A 16,700-nucleotide genomic window follows, 5' to 3' on the forward strand; every position below is an offset into this window, starting at 1 on the left:
TTTTCCAGACTCCAAGCCACATAAATGCTTAGGGCAATACATGATGTATAATACACATGAATGTCCGCAGCATCCAGAGTGAAGATGAACTTCAAAACAAAGCTTGGGAAGAGGACCCAGAAATTCTGAGCTGGTTAGTCTCAACTCACATACCCCATTAAAGAGGCTAATTCCACACTCACAGTATTCTGCAAGGGAAGAGCTCACTGGATCAACTTCTGAAAAGCTGCATAGCAGGATAGGGTTCAGATGTCAAAGAACAAAATAAAACTATCCCCAGATTATAGCCAGTAATCAAGAAAGAGGTTTAATACATTTAAACTCATCCAGTTTTTATTATTGTGCTGAGGGCTTTTTTCACTGAAAATAGTTTACCTAGGCAGAACAACGCTGCCTTTTCCAAAATGGCAGCATGCACTCACTACCTTTAAACCATGAAACTGAGATAATTTACCCAACTATTGATGTATTGTCTTCCTCCTGTCCTTGCCCCTCCAATCCACTACAGTACATGGAAATAGAGGAAAAACTTTCCTCTGAGTTTTAATACTTGTATTTAAATTTGGAAGCGTTAGAAGAACTTCACAGTTAATATCTCAGCTTCCTAAGGAAAAAGACACTAAGCTTCTTCCTCTCTAGCTTTTAAAAAAAAAAAAAAATTAATTCTTAGTCCATGTCTGCAGCAGAGGTGCTACAGCAGGATAGCTATGCTACTGTAGCATCATAGAGTGGATACTTCCTACAAGGATGGAAGAGGTTTTTCCCCCGTCAACGTAGGCAATCCACCCCCCCCAAGCAGGTAGCTAGGTTTACAGAAGAATTCTTCCATCGAACTAGCTGCATTTACACCAACGCTTAGTTTGGCATAACTATGTTGGTCAGAATTTTAAGTGTAGACGAGACCTTGCTTGCAACACTTCCTGCTTTGTGCTCCAAAAGCACAAAGCACATCAAAAGGAACAAGGGACTGCTTGGAGAAAGAGCATTTATCTTCTTGCAGAGAAGAGCCCTTCACAGAGATTTTGGCTTATCACACAACAAGAGGGTATCCGGTTCATTTAGCCACAAAACAGAATAATCTAGAATACATTCAGATAATTTTAAACAGATAAGTCTAGACCTAAACTACTTGAGGGTAGCCATTTATAATAGGCAGCTTATGAGTGCCTCGTTTACACCTCATGGAGTACAGAGATAGTTAGAAATAGGTTTCTATCTTAAGGTTATGTCTACACTTGCAGAGTTTTTGCACTGTCAGTTTCAACGGTGATAGTGAATCGGTGAAAGAAAAGCGCTGATTTGTGTACTCAGTAATTTCCACAGGCATCAGAGAGTGTTTACATTTGCAGCACTTCCTCCCATGAGAGCAACACTCTGAGGGCAGCTATCCCACAGTGCAGCTCTCTCCATTTTGACAATTGGTCTTGTGGGGGGGGGGGTGTGATTGCAGGGCATCCTGGGTCCCTGCATAGCCTCCTCTTCCCAAACACTGATCAGCTCCTGTAGCTAGGCATTGCTCCAAGCAGGGGATTGTTTGATCTGTTACCTGGCCAAAGTACCTGCATCTGTTACCTGATCACTTGCCAAGAAAACAGGAAGGGGAGTTTCAAAGTTCCCGGGGCTTTACACAGGGAGGAGTGGATGCCTGTTTACCTAATGTCAGAGCAGCAGAGCTGCTGGCCAGAGTGGTCACCTAGGCACTGTGGGATAATCTTCCAGAGGCTAAAAGCTCTGTAAATAGGAAGAATGCGTCTTCCCTTGCACACCACCACAAAAGCATCACCGGTAAGAGCTGTACGCCTCTCATGGAGTTGGTTTTCTTTTTGTGGTGAAACTTCTGAGTTTCACCACAAAAAGTCATTGGCAAGTGTAGACGCTCCCACCGTTTTTGTGCAAAAAAGGGACTTTTCCCCACTTTAAATGGCAAATGTAGACATGCCCTAAACACTGGATGGGAATATCCTTTTCCCATCTTAGGCTATGTCTACACTACACAGTTTTTAGCGACACAGCTGTGTTCCTACAGCCATGCCGCGAAAACTCACACAGCGTAGCCGCTGTTTGTCAGATCTCCTGCCAACGAAAAACTTTCATCCCAACGAGCGACGTTTGCATTATCAGCAGGACAGCACTCCTGCCAACAACGCATTGTTCACACTGGCACTTATTGTAGCCAAAACGTTGCGTCTTTCAGGGAGGGCTTTTTCAAAAAACTCAAAGACAAAAGTTTTGTCATTCATTTGCCAGTGTAGACACAGCCTAAGTAACATTGTTATACCTGAAAAGGCAGAAAAGGGCATCGGCTCTGGCCCATTGTCCTTTACAACACAACTAAGGCTATGTCTATACTGGCAGTTGAGTGAAAACTTGTGTCATTTACAGGTGCTAAGCTGCCGTCCTCAAAAGACAAAAAAAGTTTTGCCACGACTAGTGTAAACAGTGCGTTGTCGGCAGGAGCACTCTCCTGTTGACAATGCAAACTCTGCTCGTTGGGGGGTGGAAGTATTTTTCGGCAAAAGTGCCAACAAACAGCATTTACACTGCTCTACTTTTAGCGACAAGCTGTGTCGCTAAAAGCCGTGTAGTGTAGACAAAGCCTAATATGTTCCAGGCTCTAACCTCCCTTGATGATCTTTGTTCAATTATTTCCACACCGATCATAGCTTTCCTCATTATATAGGGATCAGGGGGAGGAGGAAGGGAAATGGTACAAGCAAGTATGCTATAGATGCACAGCCAGATAGACAAGTCAGAAGCAAAGGACTGCCCAATTATCAAACTTGATAGTGGCATCAAAATGTCCACCTACCTGAAGTGGGCTGGAGGCCAATCCAAGGCAGTCTTGGAGGCAATGGATCTCTGTCACAAGGAAATTTTAATCAATATGCAAGTGGTCATTTGTACAACACTTCCACACTGATGGCCTGTTCTCAGAGGTTTGGACTAGGTCTTGAAATTAGTGGATATGAGGAACACACAATATTCACAAGGCTACAGAAGAATCTATGTGGCTGTTCATTTTTTGTTAGGCATTTCTGATTTTAAAACAAAAAAAATCTGCCAGGTTGACACCTGGGATCAGTTTCTATTCCTGGTCTCTTCCTCCTCCCAAACAGCCAGGGGCTTTGCACACTGAAGAATCCATATTTCTTATGCCCTGGAGAGAGGAAAGTTCCTTAGGTTGCTCAACAGCAATCCTTGTAACAAGTGCACAAACCAACTCTGCAAGGACTCTAGTCCTGCTTAGCCAGAAGTTTGGTGACTGCAGCATGTAGCCTTGAGGGAGACAGAAGATTAAAATGGCTTGTGTGGGAAGAATTTCTAGCTCTGTTAAAGGTGATGTGCAGAAGGGAAAAACTGGTCTTGTTTTTTTGTTTGGGGAGGGAGGTGGTGTGTTAATTATGTGTGAAGGCAGCTGAAAGGTTTTTGTCTCCTTCCAAACTAAAAAAAGAGAGGTCTGAATTTTTAATGTAAACAAACAAGCAGAGGTCTTATCTACTCTGCAAGACTCTATGGCCACTGGAATCAAGATATTACTACAGGCTGAGAGCAACTGGGAGGAGACAGGAATTTTAATCAAATTGTTCTTGTTTGATTTTGTTAACACCTATGTCAGTGGTTCCCAAACTTGTTCCGCGCTTGTGCGGGGAAAGCCTCTGGCGGGCCGGGCCGGTTTGTTTACCTGCCGCGTCCACAGTTTTGGCCGATCGCAGCTTCCAGTGGCCACGGTTCGCCGCTCCAGGCCAATGGGAGCTGCTGGAGGCTGCCAGTAGCTCCCATTGGCCTCGAGCAGCGAACCGCGGCCACTGGGAGCTGCGATCGGCCGAACCCGTGGACACGGCAGGTAAACAAACCGGCCCGGCCCGCCAGGGACTTTCCCTGCACAAGCGGCGGAACCAGTTTGGGAACCACTGACCTATGCAATTCCTAAATGCAATGGACACTTGGGAGCAAAGAAGTTTGGTAAAGATTCAACATCCCAATTCTCTCGGTTAAGGTAGGAGAGCTCACAATGCACTTCTCCAAGAGAACCAAGAAAGTCTTCTAACAAAACCAGAGATGAACAAACCTACATACATGATTTTTCCTAACGTAAAACATCACACTCTCTTTATACATCATAAATGAGCCCCAAAAAAGGAAGGAGAGCAAACACTCCATTGTTTAAAAATCCCGTGCAGGTACACAGAGGATACTTTCCACAGAAGAAAAAATCCATTACACTACAACAATTAAAAGGATTATCCAAAAACAACACTCTTTTTAAAAGTTCTTTTTAAATAACTAAGACAAGATGTTTGACATTTTTCAGTCACATAATCTTAAATTATAGTAGTTGCATACTTAAATCTAGGCTTCTACTATAATGCTAAAAGAAAAGGAGTACTTGTGGCACTTTAGAGACTAACATTTATTTGAGCATAAGCTTTCGTGAGCTACAGGTCACTTCATCGGATGCATTTGGTGGAAAAACCAAATGCATCCGATGAAGTGAGCTGTAGCTCACGAAAGCTTATGCTCAAATAAATTTGTTAGTCTCTAAGGGCCACAAGTACTCCTTTTTTTTTTGCGAATACAGACTAACACGGCTGCTACTCTGAACCCTACTATAATGCTATCAGCATGTTTGAAATTGTACTGATGATAAAATGCACCAAGACATCAGAAAAGAAACAGCAGTGTTACAAAGGGCAAGGCACACAAGGCAGTGGAACAGCTACAGAGTATTAGGTTGTTAAGGTTTTTAAATGCTGTTGTCAAAAAAGTATTTCATACAAATTAATTCCCATTCAAAAGGAATGCACTAATACACCTCACTGAACTATTCTAAAGGCAATTTAAGACAATGATTTGCAATGGCATTCATGGACAACAGTGAATGGACATTAATTAAAGTCATATCTGCACTATGAAACAAGCAATTTACATAAACATCTAAAAGAGAAAATTATTAGACAGACTTACTTTTATATAAGCAATGTTAGTTTATCACACTTGAAATTGCTTCTTGCTATTTCAATTGGTTTAAGAAATATAAATATTGAAATGAACACATGAATGAAGATAGTACATGTTATGTTGTCAAACAGAAGATGAAACATTAATCCAGTGGACTACTAAAAATTGCCTTTTTGTGGCCAACATGGATTAGATAAACCAGTTTTTCCTCCAGCTTTTTCACTCTGCAGATCTGTTCACAAGACAAAAGATCTTCTAATCCAATCTGCTTTCCCATTCCTCCAATCCCCAAGTACTTGGCTCTGAGCATGTTTATTCTACGTTGCAGACCACCAGAGGTTCCACAGACCACATTCATCCCAGAACTGAAGTAGTCCTGGGTTATAAGTCCACAGCATGGTTAGTTCCTGTGCTAGACAGGAGAATATCCTAGCCATGGGTTTGCAGTCCTAATGAGATCCTTAGGACACAGCTAGGAGATTGGGCATGGTACCACCAAAAAAAAAAAAAAGTCACATATAATTGGTTAAAAGTATTGTTGCTTGTCAAATGTCCTTTTAATAGGGAATACTATAGAAAACGTTTGGCAAGTTCTGTCCCAAAGGATGACAGAAAGCATTATTTAGGTATACAAAATAATTAAGAGGGAAATAAATTCACTTGTGATGTTCTAAAGGTTGTGTTTTCAACCACATCTGCCACATTTCCACTTGATCTGGAAAGGGAAAACTGGCTCACCCGCACCACGTTTATGCAACTTTAAACCTAAAGCTGGGTCTGTTATGCCTTTCTTCTTACAGTGTCCCTTGGCTCTGAACAAAGAACACCCAGACATTGCCTCAGATGTTTATTGGAGGTAGAAGATGCTCAGAAAATAAATTAGCACGTACACGTCAGAAGGCTTGATGTGGAGCCAAGCACTTGAAGAGATCCACCCCAGAACAAAGTCAGCTGGAGGTAACTGTCAAATTTCAAGCAATGGCTTAACAGCTATGCTAGGGTCTATGTTGCTTACTTTACCCTAAACTGTAAGAATACAAACTCCCCTGAACACACACTGCTTAGCACACTTCAAGTTTCACAGTCTTCAACAGCTGTGGCAACCTGTCCTTCATGCTAGACACTAGTTGCTACATATAGGTCAGTCATATCATGCAGTTGCATGGTGAAAGTAGTAAAATTAAGCAGTTTCCTGTTCTTTGCCAGCAGAGTTCCCCATAAAACTACTGTGCCAACCGCCACAAAAGGGAATTTGGTATTTCTCTGAATAGCTAACCAAACAGTTATTTGAGGGTGTTTTCCACTGCATGCATCCAATGAAGTGGGTTTTAGCCCACGAAAGCTTATGTTCAAATAAATGTGTTAGTCTCTTCGGTGCCACAAGTGCTCCTCATTCTTTTTATTTGAGGGTAGTTACTCAGGGCTTGCCTGCCCTGCTGAAGCGCTTCAGTGAAGACCATACCTACGCCGACAGGAGGGTTTCTCTCATCAGCTTAAATACTCCACCTCCCCAAGAGCTGGTAGCTATGTCAATGGGAAAAGCCCTCCCGTCGACACTGCACTGTCTATACTGGGAGTTAGGCTGGTATAACTGCATTGCACAGGGGTATAAAAAATCCACAGTACTGAGCAATATACTTATACCGACATAAGTTACTAGCGTATACATGGTGTGGGGAAAATTTTTACTATTGGGGCCACTGACCCATGGGGGGGAGAAAAAAAAAATCAGTTGTGGGCCACACACAGCCCTGCGGGGGGGGGGGGGGGGCGCACAGAGGCTCGGGGCTTCCCCTGCAGTGGGGCAAGCTGGTGCTTGTGGCTCCAGCCCGTGGGGCGGGGGGGAGAACAGGAGGTGGGTAATGGAGCCTTGGGGCTTCCCCTAGGGCTCAGGGCTGGGGCAGGGGGTTGGGGTGCAGCCTTTGGGAGGGAGTTCGGGTGCGGGAGGGAGTTCAGACCTGTGGCAGGGGGTTCGGGCTCCAGCAGGGCAGTGCTTATCTCGGTTGGCTCCTGGTCGGTGGTGAAGAGGGGCTAAGGGAAGCTCCCTGCCAGCTGGGGCTCCACGCTGCTCCAAGAAGCGGCCACCATGTCCGGCCCCTAGGTGGAGGGGTCAGGGGGCTCTGCATGGTGCATGCTGCCTGCACTCGCAGGTACCATGCCCATAACTCCCATTGGCCACAGTTTCTGGCCAATGGGAGCTGCACAGCCAGCGCACAGAGCTTCCCTGATCGCCCCTGCTCCTAGGGGCCACAGGGACATGCCGGTCATTTCCAGGAGCTGCGCTGAGCCAACTGGACTTCTGGCGAGCCGGTGCTTGCGGCTCCAGCCCCACACGGGGGCACAGAGGCTTGGGGTTTCCAGCTCACAAGGCGGAAACTTGCTACAGGTCGGATTAAATGAAGCAGTGGGCAGCAGGTCCCCCACTCCTGGTGTGGACCAAACCTAAGAATAAGGGTCGGTTATTTCAATTTAATTAAGTCTCTCCAGCTAAACTGAAATAAGCCTGATTTAAACAGAAGTGAGAGTGTCCCACACAGCCTTTTGTGCAGGTTTATCAGCTTAAATTCAGCCCTTAAATTACAGCAGTGTGACTCTCTTCTGAAGACAGCCCCTCCGTATCAGTCACAAAGTATCAACTTTTTTAATGTTAGAAAAATCCCAAAACAATTTGTACAGTAGCTTAGCCAAAAAGCTTACTGGGTACAAATGAACTGTATATTGAAAGGTCAATTATCTGATATTACAGACCCTCCAAGAAACTGTTCCAAAACAGACTTTGGAATCAAACAAAAGTATGAAAAACACTGTACAGCATCAAGTAGTCCGATGACACTCAGATAAGAGTTTTTCTAACAAATCTTAAATGGAAATTTAACTATAAATGATGAAACGAGGGGGATGCATAACTACAGATCAAAATATTTCTTCCTAAAAATATGCATTATATATTGGCTTCAGATGTTCTGTTTTAACTGATAAACAGAAATAAAACCCTCCTGGGGTGCAAAAGTAAAAGAAAAAAATCTATGTTTATCAAATACAGTAGAACGTCAGTGTTACGAACACCAGAGTTGTGAACTGACCAGTCAACCACACACCTCATTTGGAACAGGAAATATGCAGACACACACACGCAAATACAGTAGGTAACTGTGTTAAACGTAAACTTTACTAAAAAAAAAATAAAGAGAAAGCAGCATTTTTCTTCTGCATAGTAAAGTTTCAAAGCTGTATTAAGTCAATGTTCAGTTGTAAGCTTTGGAAAGAACCACCATAATGTTTTGTTCAAAGTTACAAACTACCTCCATTCCTGAGGTTTTTGTAACTCTAAGGTTCTACTGTAAATACCAGCAATGGTTACTTGTCTCGAAGGGCTTGTTTACAAGGAGGAGTAATGCAGATTACAGGATGCGATTGCTAAAGCACACTAACATGTTCCACATTAATCAGTCCATGTAGACCCTGCTAGTGTGCACTAAAGGTTCTCTAGTGTGCTTTAATGTAGTGTTCTTTGAAACAGTACTACATTAAAGTGTAGTAGGGAAAATTACAAAGAAATCACTCATTATAGTATTTACTATTGTAATGAGTGACTAATACAACATACCTTACTCATAACAGTATTTACGAGACAGCCTCAGAAGACTCCAATTTTTGGACATCTACAACAACCTCATAAATTGCTAAATATATACCCCAAAAAACAGAAGCACTAATTATGCAATAGTTAAGAAATAGAACTTCATAGGAAAAGAGTGATCAGAATCGAAGATATACCTACAGCATTTCAGAAACAACTCTAGCTTTGCCGTCGTGGTTATGTGGTCAAAGCATTTCCTTGGTATGTCTACATATACTTCACAATTCCCTCTGAGCTATAACACTATACACACTCCTACACCATGATGGCATCATTCTAACCACAAGAATGGAGCTTGAGTGGTTTATGAGGTCATTAAAAGCCTGAAATACGTGCATATCAGTTTTCTTACGTTGTGCCGATTTTTACGTTAGTCACATACTTGAACCCTACTGGCTAGCACTTATAAATTGCCTTGTGTTCCCCCCGCACCCTTTATACAAAAACATTTATAAACAGAGAATGCTGGGAATAAAATCTTGTTCTTTTATGGATTACTAAACTAGCCTTTAATGCTTTAAACCCCAATCCTATAATGACTTATGCATGTGTTTAGCTTTAAGCACTAGGAGTTGTCCTGTTCACTTCAGTGGGACTACTCACAGCGCATAATGTTAAGCAATGTGCGTAAGTCTTTGCAAGATTAGGGCCTTAATGAAGCCTAAAGCTTTAGATAGGCATTAAATAAACTGGACAAAAATATATTGAACAGGAAAACCCCAGTATTATAAACGGAACAGCAGATTCTTAGCAACATGCAGTCCAATGTTCAGATTTTCAGTTTATAGCAGGGTTGATAAAAATGAATAAAAAGTTAAAAGCCAGTTTTACTTGAATTCATCTTATTTAATTGGGTTTTTATTTATATGCTGTATTTCTTTACTGTATTTCCATTGTATAGTCTTAAGTCACTAAAGTGGATGGTTTTGTACTAGTTTCTTTAGCTTCCTAATTGTTAAGAGAATTTCAGCTAACAGATTTTTTCTGAGAAGTCCCTCCCCGAAAATGCTCATCTGTGATGAAAAACACAAGTCCAAGGCTTCATTAATGTCCTTACCCCAAGAACACCACAAACTCAAAACACAAAAATGATAAACAAATAGCCTATACAATATTTGCAACCATCACCAACTTCCAATATACTCAATTCCCACGAGTTAAAGCTCAAGTGCTTTGAGCAGACTAAACTCCTCCATCAACATTTGCAGTTTTGGTCAACGGGTCTTGCGAACCTAAGCGACTTCAGTGACTTTAAAAATCCCACTCGTAGGAGCTTAGCTTTAGGCATCTGGTTTTGAAAATGTTAGGCTATGCGCATAAAAAACGGTCACAATACCATTCTCAAGGAACTGGAAGTCTAAATAAATTTTCATTCTTAAAACTGAAACAATTTTGTTTTGAAGCTACAAAGGTTTTATGACACAAAGAAAAAGGGTTGTCATAAAAATAGAATTAGTCCTTGACACAGCTAACACTTATGTATATGCTTGATTTTACGCACACGAGTAGTCCCACTAAAGTCAAAATATGTACCTGCTTGTTTGCCTTAATTTTCAATATTTTGTTTTCGGCCTATAGCAGTTTTTAATACCCTTTAAATAGTGGCTATGTTAAACAGCAGCATTTATATTCTAGTTCATTATAAATTTTAACCAGATGCGACAAATACAACTTTTCAAATTAGTTTTGCACAGTGTCAACCTGATTTAAACATTTAAAAAAAAAATCAAGTGATTTCATTGTTCCATCCTACTTTATTGAAAGCCAGTTGCCACAGTTTAGAATACTAATCATGATCTCTGGACTGGTTCTCTCCTGTTAATTGCTGGTTAAGGATCTTCAGTTTTACCTCAGGCCCTCAGCTCTTCCACCCAGCTTGGTTCCAGCTGATCACTAACCTCTAGGAAATGCCCTCCTTGTTGGCCATTATTGCTTAATAATATTTCATAGCTGTGTCATCACATCTGTAAAATATAACCTTCCATAACGACACAGCTGTGAAATACAGTACTGCAGCCTAGAATATGCACATGATGTAGGATGACAATGCAGCAAGTGCCTTTAAATTCCACAAGTTTGAAAGATACCGTTTCCAGAGATATTCCCCGTCTTCATAATGGACGATTCTGACGGAAACTGTAGAGTTTTTCCATAACGCTTTAAGCGAGCCCACTGTGAGCTCAGGAGAGAATTTCTAACAAGGCAAGTTTCAGAGTAGCAGCCGTGTTAGTCTGTACTCACTAAAAGAAAAGGAGGACTTGTGACACCTTAGAGACTAACAAATTTATTTGAGCATAAGCTTTCGTGAGCTACAGCTCACTTGAAGTTAGATGTAGCTCACGAAAGCTTATGCTCAAATAAATTTGTTCGTCTCTAAGGTGTCACAAGTCCTCCTTTTCTTTTAACAAGTCAAGGTATTTGGTATAATCTCATTTTTCCAGGAAACTTCTGAAGTGCAATGACGACAAATGGTGAATTTAAATCAGGGAGTTCTTAAAAATGTTTCCACAGTGTGGATGACTTTTGAACACAGCGATTGTCTCCTGGACACCTCCCTCCCATTTATGATTGTATAGACAGTCTCCCTCCCCTAACATCCCTGTAACAACCACAGCAATTAAATACTCTTCTAAACATATGCAATGTATTTTTTTATCAGTCTTTTACTGTGTTTCAGTCAGGTGGAAATAAGGTAATGAAGTCAGCACCATATGATTAGCCAGCACTCTGAAGACCTCCACAAGTACCCCATGAACCACCATTAGGTGAACTCTAATTTAAATCATTTGACGGAACTTCCATTAGATCATAACGCTTAATACAAAGTTTAGATTCTTCTGCCACATTTACATAGCATAGTACTGCCAGACCTGATAATGACATTCACATCAAATAGTATTTCAGGATAAAATATACAGCAAGTTCTCAATACAAAATATTTAAAATTATCTCCATTTTTTATTGCCGACTATATTATTTAGACAGCAATAGATGTGCATGGTTCTTTACAGACACTGGGTCCAGGACCTCAAATTCTCTGTCAAGAGCAAAGAAAGAAGAAGTGGACAGAAGATCAGTGCATACAAAGCTTCAGGCAAGTTGTTTGTTTATTTTTTGTTTTATGTCTGAGTTATAAACCCCTGATTGCCTAGAGGACATGGGGAAGATGGAAGTTGTTTACCTGGAATGAACAAGAGGGCAAATTCCCTTAGAAAAGTGTTTTGCCATCAATCTACTTTACAGCTTGGAAAGGAGAGGCATGAAGTTCATTTACATGGATCATAAACAGTGGCTCAGAAGAGAGGCTGTCTTACTGTGCAGGGCTCCTAATTGTACAGAAAAAAGTAAATAAACTCCTCCCTTACAAGTGATGAAGGGAGAGTGGGGGAAATCACCTTTTCCACTCTGCAAGTCACAAGCAAGTAGAGGAAAAAGAAACAGTGAATTCTCTGCTTGAGAGTACTGTTGGGCACAATACTTATGATTAACTACATGAAGAAACAGAATGACAGGGAGGAGATGAAGCTCACACAAATAAATCCAGAACCAAGAAGGAGCAATGCAACAGAAATGCCCTAGGCATTAGGGGGCTTGTTTTACAAAGAAAGATTAAACAGTCAATCAAAGGACATCTCCTTAGAAAATGAAACATATTTCAAAACCAAAATGCCTCAGAGAGCAAGCGGCTTGGGAGTTATAACTAAATTACTAAATACAAAAAGAAACAGCCAACAGAGGAAGTGAGTAATTAAAAAACTCTCTTCCGAGCAGAAGGCTGGTGAAAGAGGGATAACCCTTAGGGACCCTGCTGCTGGAGCTGAATCCTACTAAGGCCAAAAACTGCCAAATAAATCAGGTGCCCATACAAACATGGTGAAATTAAGTGGAGAATAATAAATAAAATATTAATAATCTCTTGCATTTATATAGTGCTTTTTTGTCTTTTATTGTGTGTACAGTACAGCTTTATAGAGATATACAGAGAGAGTACGTCACCTTGGGGTAGAACGTGGCAGCTGTTTAATAGTGCTCAGCCACAAAATACAACATTTTCAGATCAGAAAGTGGGGTGAAAAATCATTGTCTCCTCCGCAGGAGGAAGAACCCCATCCATTCCACCTGAGAGGGTAAGAGCCCTGTAGCTTCCCTCTGCCACTGCCTGTTGCCTCCTCCATTTTCCAGAGGTGATAAAGTGACATGCTGCTGTTCCCCTGGAGTCTGAGAAAATAATTCCCCAACTAGCCTGTCCCCTCCCAATGGTAAAACACTCCCCATTTCCTTTCACCTCCCCAGAGTTCTCGTGGGAAATGAAACACAGCTGCTCCTAAGAAAACTATCTGCCTCACTTCCCTTAGAGTGTTTGGGTCGCGCAGCCTCCCATCCAATCCCCCGCCAGGGGTGGCAACCTCCAGCAAAAAGAAAAGGAGGACTTGTGGCACCTTAGAGACTAACCAATTTATTAGAGCATAAGCTTTAAAGACACCCCTAAGGGAGGACACCCCCTCCCAGACCAGCACACTCACTCTCTCTCAGAAAAAAACAACCCCCCTTTTCTTTTCCCCCACCCTGAGACATGACTCTTCTCTCTTGAGACAGGGGATGGACAATGCCCTGCGTTCCCCCTCCGGCCAGGTGGAAGTAACCAACATCCCTCCACTCTTCCCCAGGGGGTCAGGGCACCCCATTACCTTTCCTTCCCCTACTTCTTGCTCCCCACAGGGATACCCCACACCCCCCTCCTTCCCATAGGGGCAGAATGCCCCTTCTCCTGAGGGGAGGGTGCTCCCATGGGTGTGAAGGTGCCACTTTTCCCAGGCCTCCCCAAAGTGAGATGCCTCTTCCTGATCCCAAAGGAGTGGGGGTGTCCCCTTTGCCCATGCCTCCCTGCGGGGGGGAGGGAAGATGAGGGTGCCCCCTCTCCGCAGAGTAGGGTGCCTCCTCCCTGCCCTGTTGGAAGGGCGTGTCCCCTTTGCTCACACACTCTTCCGATGGGGGGGTCCCTCTTTTACTTTAAGGTCGGGGGCCGCCCCCTCCCCTTGGCCCACGCGCGCCCCCCCCCGGATCGGGGGCCGCCCCCTCCCCTTGGCCCACGCGCGCCCCCCCCCGGATCGGGGGCCGCCCCCTCCCCTTGGCCCACGCGCGCCCCCCCCCCGGATCGGGGGCCGCCCCCTCCCCTTGGCCCACGCGCGCGCGCCCCCCCCGATCGGGGGCCGCCCCCTCCCCTTGGCCCACGCGCGCGCGCCCCCCCCCATCGGGGGCCGCCCCCTCCCCTTGGCCCACGCGCGCGCGCCCCCCCCATCGGGGGCCGCCCCCTCCCCTTGGCCCACGCGCGCGCGCCCCCCCCCGATCGGGGGCCGCCCCCTCCCCTTGGCCCACGCGCGCGCGCCCCCCCCCCGATCGGGGGCCGCCCCCTCCCCTTGGCCCACGCGCGCGCGCCCCCCCCCGATCGGGGGCCGCCCCCTCCCCTTGGCCCACGCCCGCCCGCGCTCACTGCGGGGGGAGCTGCAGGGCCGGGCCGCCCCGCCGCTGGAAGGCCCCGTCCACGAAGACGCCGTTCTTGCCGAGGCAGCGCAGGTAGAAGTGCGGCTCCTGGAAGCTGAGCTGCAGGTGGCGCCGGGAGATGAAGCTCGAGTGCCCCATGTTCACGTCCACCGAGCCCTGCGAGGAGTTGCGGCCTATGGTGACCGCCGCCTGCCGCATGAGGAACTCGAACTCGCGGCCCTGCAGGCGGGCCAGGGCCGGGCCCGGCGGGGCGGCGGCGGCGGGGCCCGGCGGCGCCGGCCCGGGAGGGGGCGCCGCGGCCGGGCTGCAGGGCGCCGAGCGCAGCGCCAGCAGGGCCCGGGCCCCGCTGCTGTCCTCCCCGACTTCAGCCATGTTCCCAGGCAGGGAGCGAGCCAGCGTGCCGGCCTCCGGGGTGGAGCCGGCGGGGGAGGGAAGCGGGGCGGAGCCGGGGGAGCGGCCCGGATCCGCCGCGTCTCTCTTCCCCGCCGCGGGACCGGCCTGGCGATGTCCACCGCGGGGCGGGGCAGCTGCGTGTGCGCGCAACGCCTGCGCCCGGGCCGGTGTCCCGGAGCTGTCAGTGGCTTGGGCGTGGGAGCGACTGGGCATGTGGGTGCTGTGGGCCACGTGCAGCTCTTCCGTACCAGTCTGTGTGTACACAAGCAGTGCGTGTGCGTCATCTGGCCATTGCCTGTCTGGGTGTGTACAACTGTATGGGAGCAATTGTGCGAACGGGGTGCCTTTGTTGTGTATGCGTGTAACGGGGCATATGCGCCCGTCCTTTGTGTTTGTGTGCAGCCGTGCGGCGTCGTGCACATATGTGCTTCTGCGTGCAACGCCTTCCTCACATCTGTGTGGCATTGTCTAGGCAGCTGTCGTCTGAATGTGTGCACGCAGCCACACGTGTGTAGCTGTGCACAGGAGTATGTGTGTGCAGTTGTGACTCGATATGCAAAGGTGCAGTTGTCTGCAGGCTTGTGTAGGCCTTGGATTGTATGCGTGTCTTCTTGTGTCTGTGCAGACGTGCGTGTGTATGCATGTGCAATTGGTAAACAGCAGTTGTGAATGAGTAATTGTACGTACATATGTATAACTTGAATTGCATGTGCAAAACGTTGTACATGTAACCTTGTGTGGTCCATGTATGTAAGTCTGTACCTGTATGTCTGATTGTGGAACTTTACATATGCAAAAAGTACTTTTTAGGCCAGATTTTCAAAAAAGTTAGCATACAAATGAAGGTAAAAGGTGTAAATACTTTGTACACATAATTATAACGGTTGCAGTGCATATGCATTGCAAACAGTAATTAGGTGTAATTCGCATGTGCAATTACCCAATTTATGTATGCAGATTAGATCTGCATTTTCTTTTCTGAAAATCTGACCGTTTGTGTGTATACTGTGCAGATGATGTCTTTTTGTACTGAATAAACTCATGCTTCAACATGTCATCCAAAGAATGTGTAATAACATCTCATCATCTCGCATTGTCCTGCTTAGTCCTGCCATTAGTCCTCTGGAGGTCCCTTCCAGTCCTACAATTCTATGACTATAACTTTATTCAAGTAAATTGGGGGAATTTTTCCAATATATCTGTGTGACTGAGGAATCTAAGTGCCATTTTCAAAAGTGACATAAGAACCTAAGTCTCAAGCACCATCTATGTGCTTTTGAAATTTGTACCCTTACCCTTTCTTTAACTCAGTTCCCTATCTGTAAAATGGGGATAATAATACTTCTTTTCCCCCACGCTTTCTCTGCCTTGTCTGTTTAGATTATGAATGCTATTGGGCAGGGACTGTCTCTCACACTATGTTTGGACAGGGCCTACCACAATGAGTCCCAATCTTGTTTGGGAGCTGTAGGCACAATCATAATATATATATAATAAAATACTAATTCCCACAAAGGGCAGTCAGCTTTTTAGGTTCATTTACATCCCAATGAAACATGTTTTGCGGCATCATCATCCCATTAAATCATAATACCATCACATCAAGAAATTGTTGATTGAAATATCATCGCATTGCATCTAAAGGCGAAACCCAGTGATGATTCAACCTGGCGATAATCTGAACAAAAAGAGCTCCGAGCCAAGCTTGTAGCTGTCTTCATCACTTCAAACTGACTCAGCTGACATTATAGGCTTCAGAGTGACAATCCTGTAATCTTGTTATATAGATAAACTAAGGTGTAAATTTAAACAGCTACAAACATACTTGCATAAATCCACATGCGGACAGTCTTCTAGTATAAGAGGTCCTTTTTTCAGTTTAGTTTTGTCACTTTGAAAGTGGTTTATACTAATCTGAAAAAAAGATACTCATTCCAGAATAAGAGCCACACAGGGAGTTATACTAATATAACTATATCTGTTTAATCATAGAATCATAGAATCATAGAATATCAGGGTTGGAAGGGACCCCAGAAGGTCATCTAGTCCAACCCCCTGCTCAAAGCAGGACCAAGTCCCAGTTAAATCATCCCAGCCAGGGCTTTGTCAAGCCTGACCTTAAAAACCTCTAAGGAAGGAGATTCTACCACCTCCCTAGGTAACGCATTCCAGTGTTTCACCACCCTCTTAGTGAAAAAGTTTTTCC

General features: G+C 44.8%; 1 protein-coding gene across 3 annotated transcripts in view; it reads right to left on the minus strand.

The window, feature by feature from the left end:
- FOXK1 (forkhead box K1) overlaps positions 1-14,615 on the minus strand; it is a 72,591-nt gene extending 57,976 nt beyond the window's left edge. Inside the window, exon 1 of one of the 3 annotated variants that reach the window (XM_043494226.1) lies at positions 14,091-14,615. In XM_043494226.1, coding sequence (XP_043350161.1) covers positions 14,091-14,473 — 383 coding nt within the window. In that variant the 5' untranslated portion in view covers positions 14,474-14,615. The remainder of the gene's footprint in view (positions 1-14,090) is intronic. The other 2 variants (XM_038419798.2, XM_038419797.2) reach the window with 2 other exon arrangements.
- Positions 14,616-16,700: the final 2,085 nt, after the last annotated feature.

Source organism: Dermochelys coriacea, chromosome 10 (assembly GCF_009764565.3).
Source record: "Dermochelys coriacea isolate rDerCor1 chromosome 10, rDerCor1.pri.v4, whole genome shotgun sequence".
NCBI lineage: Eukaryota > Metazoa > Chordata > Testudines > Dermochelyidae > Dermochelys > Dermochelys coriacea.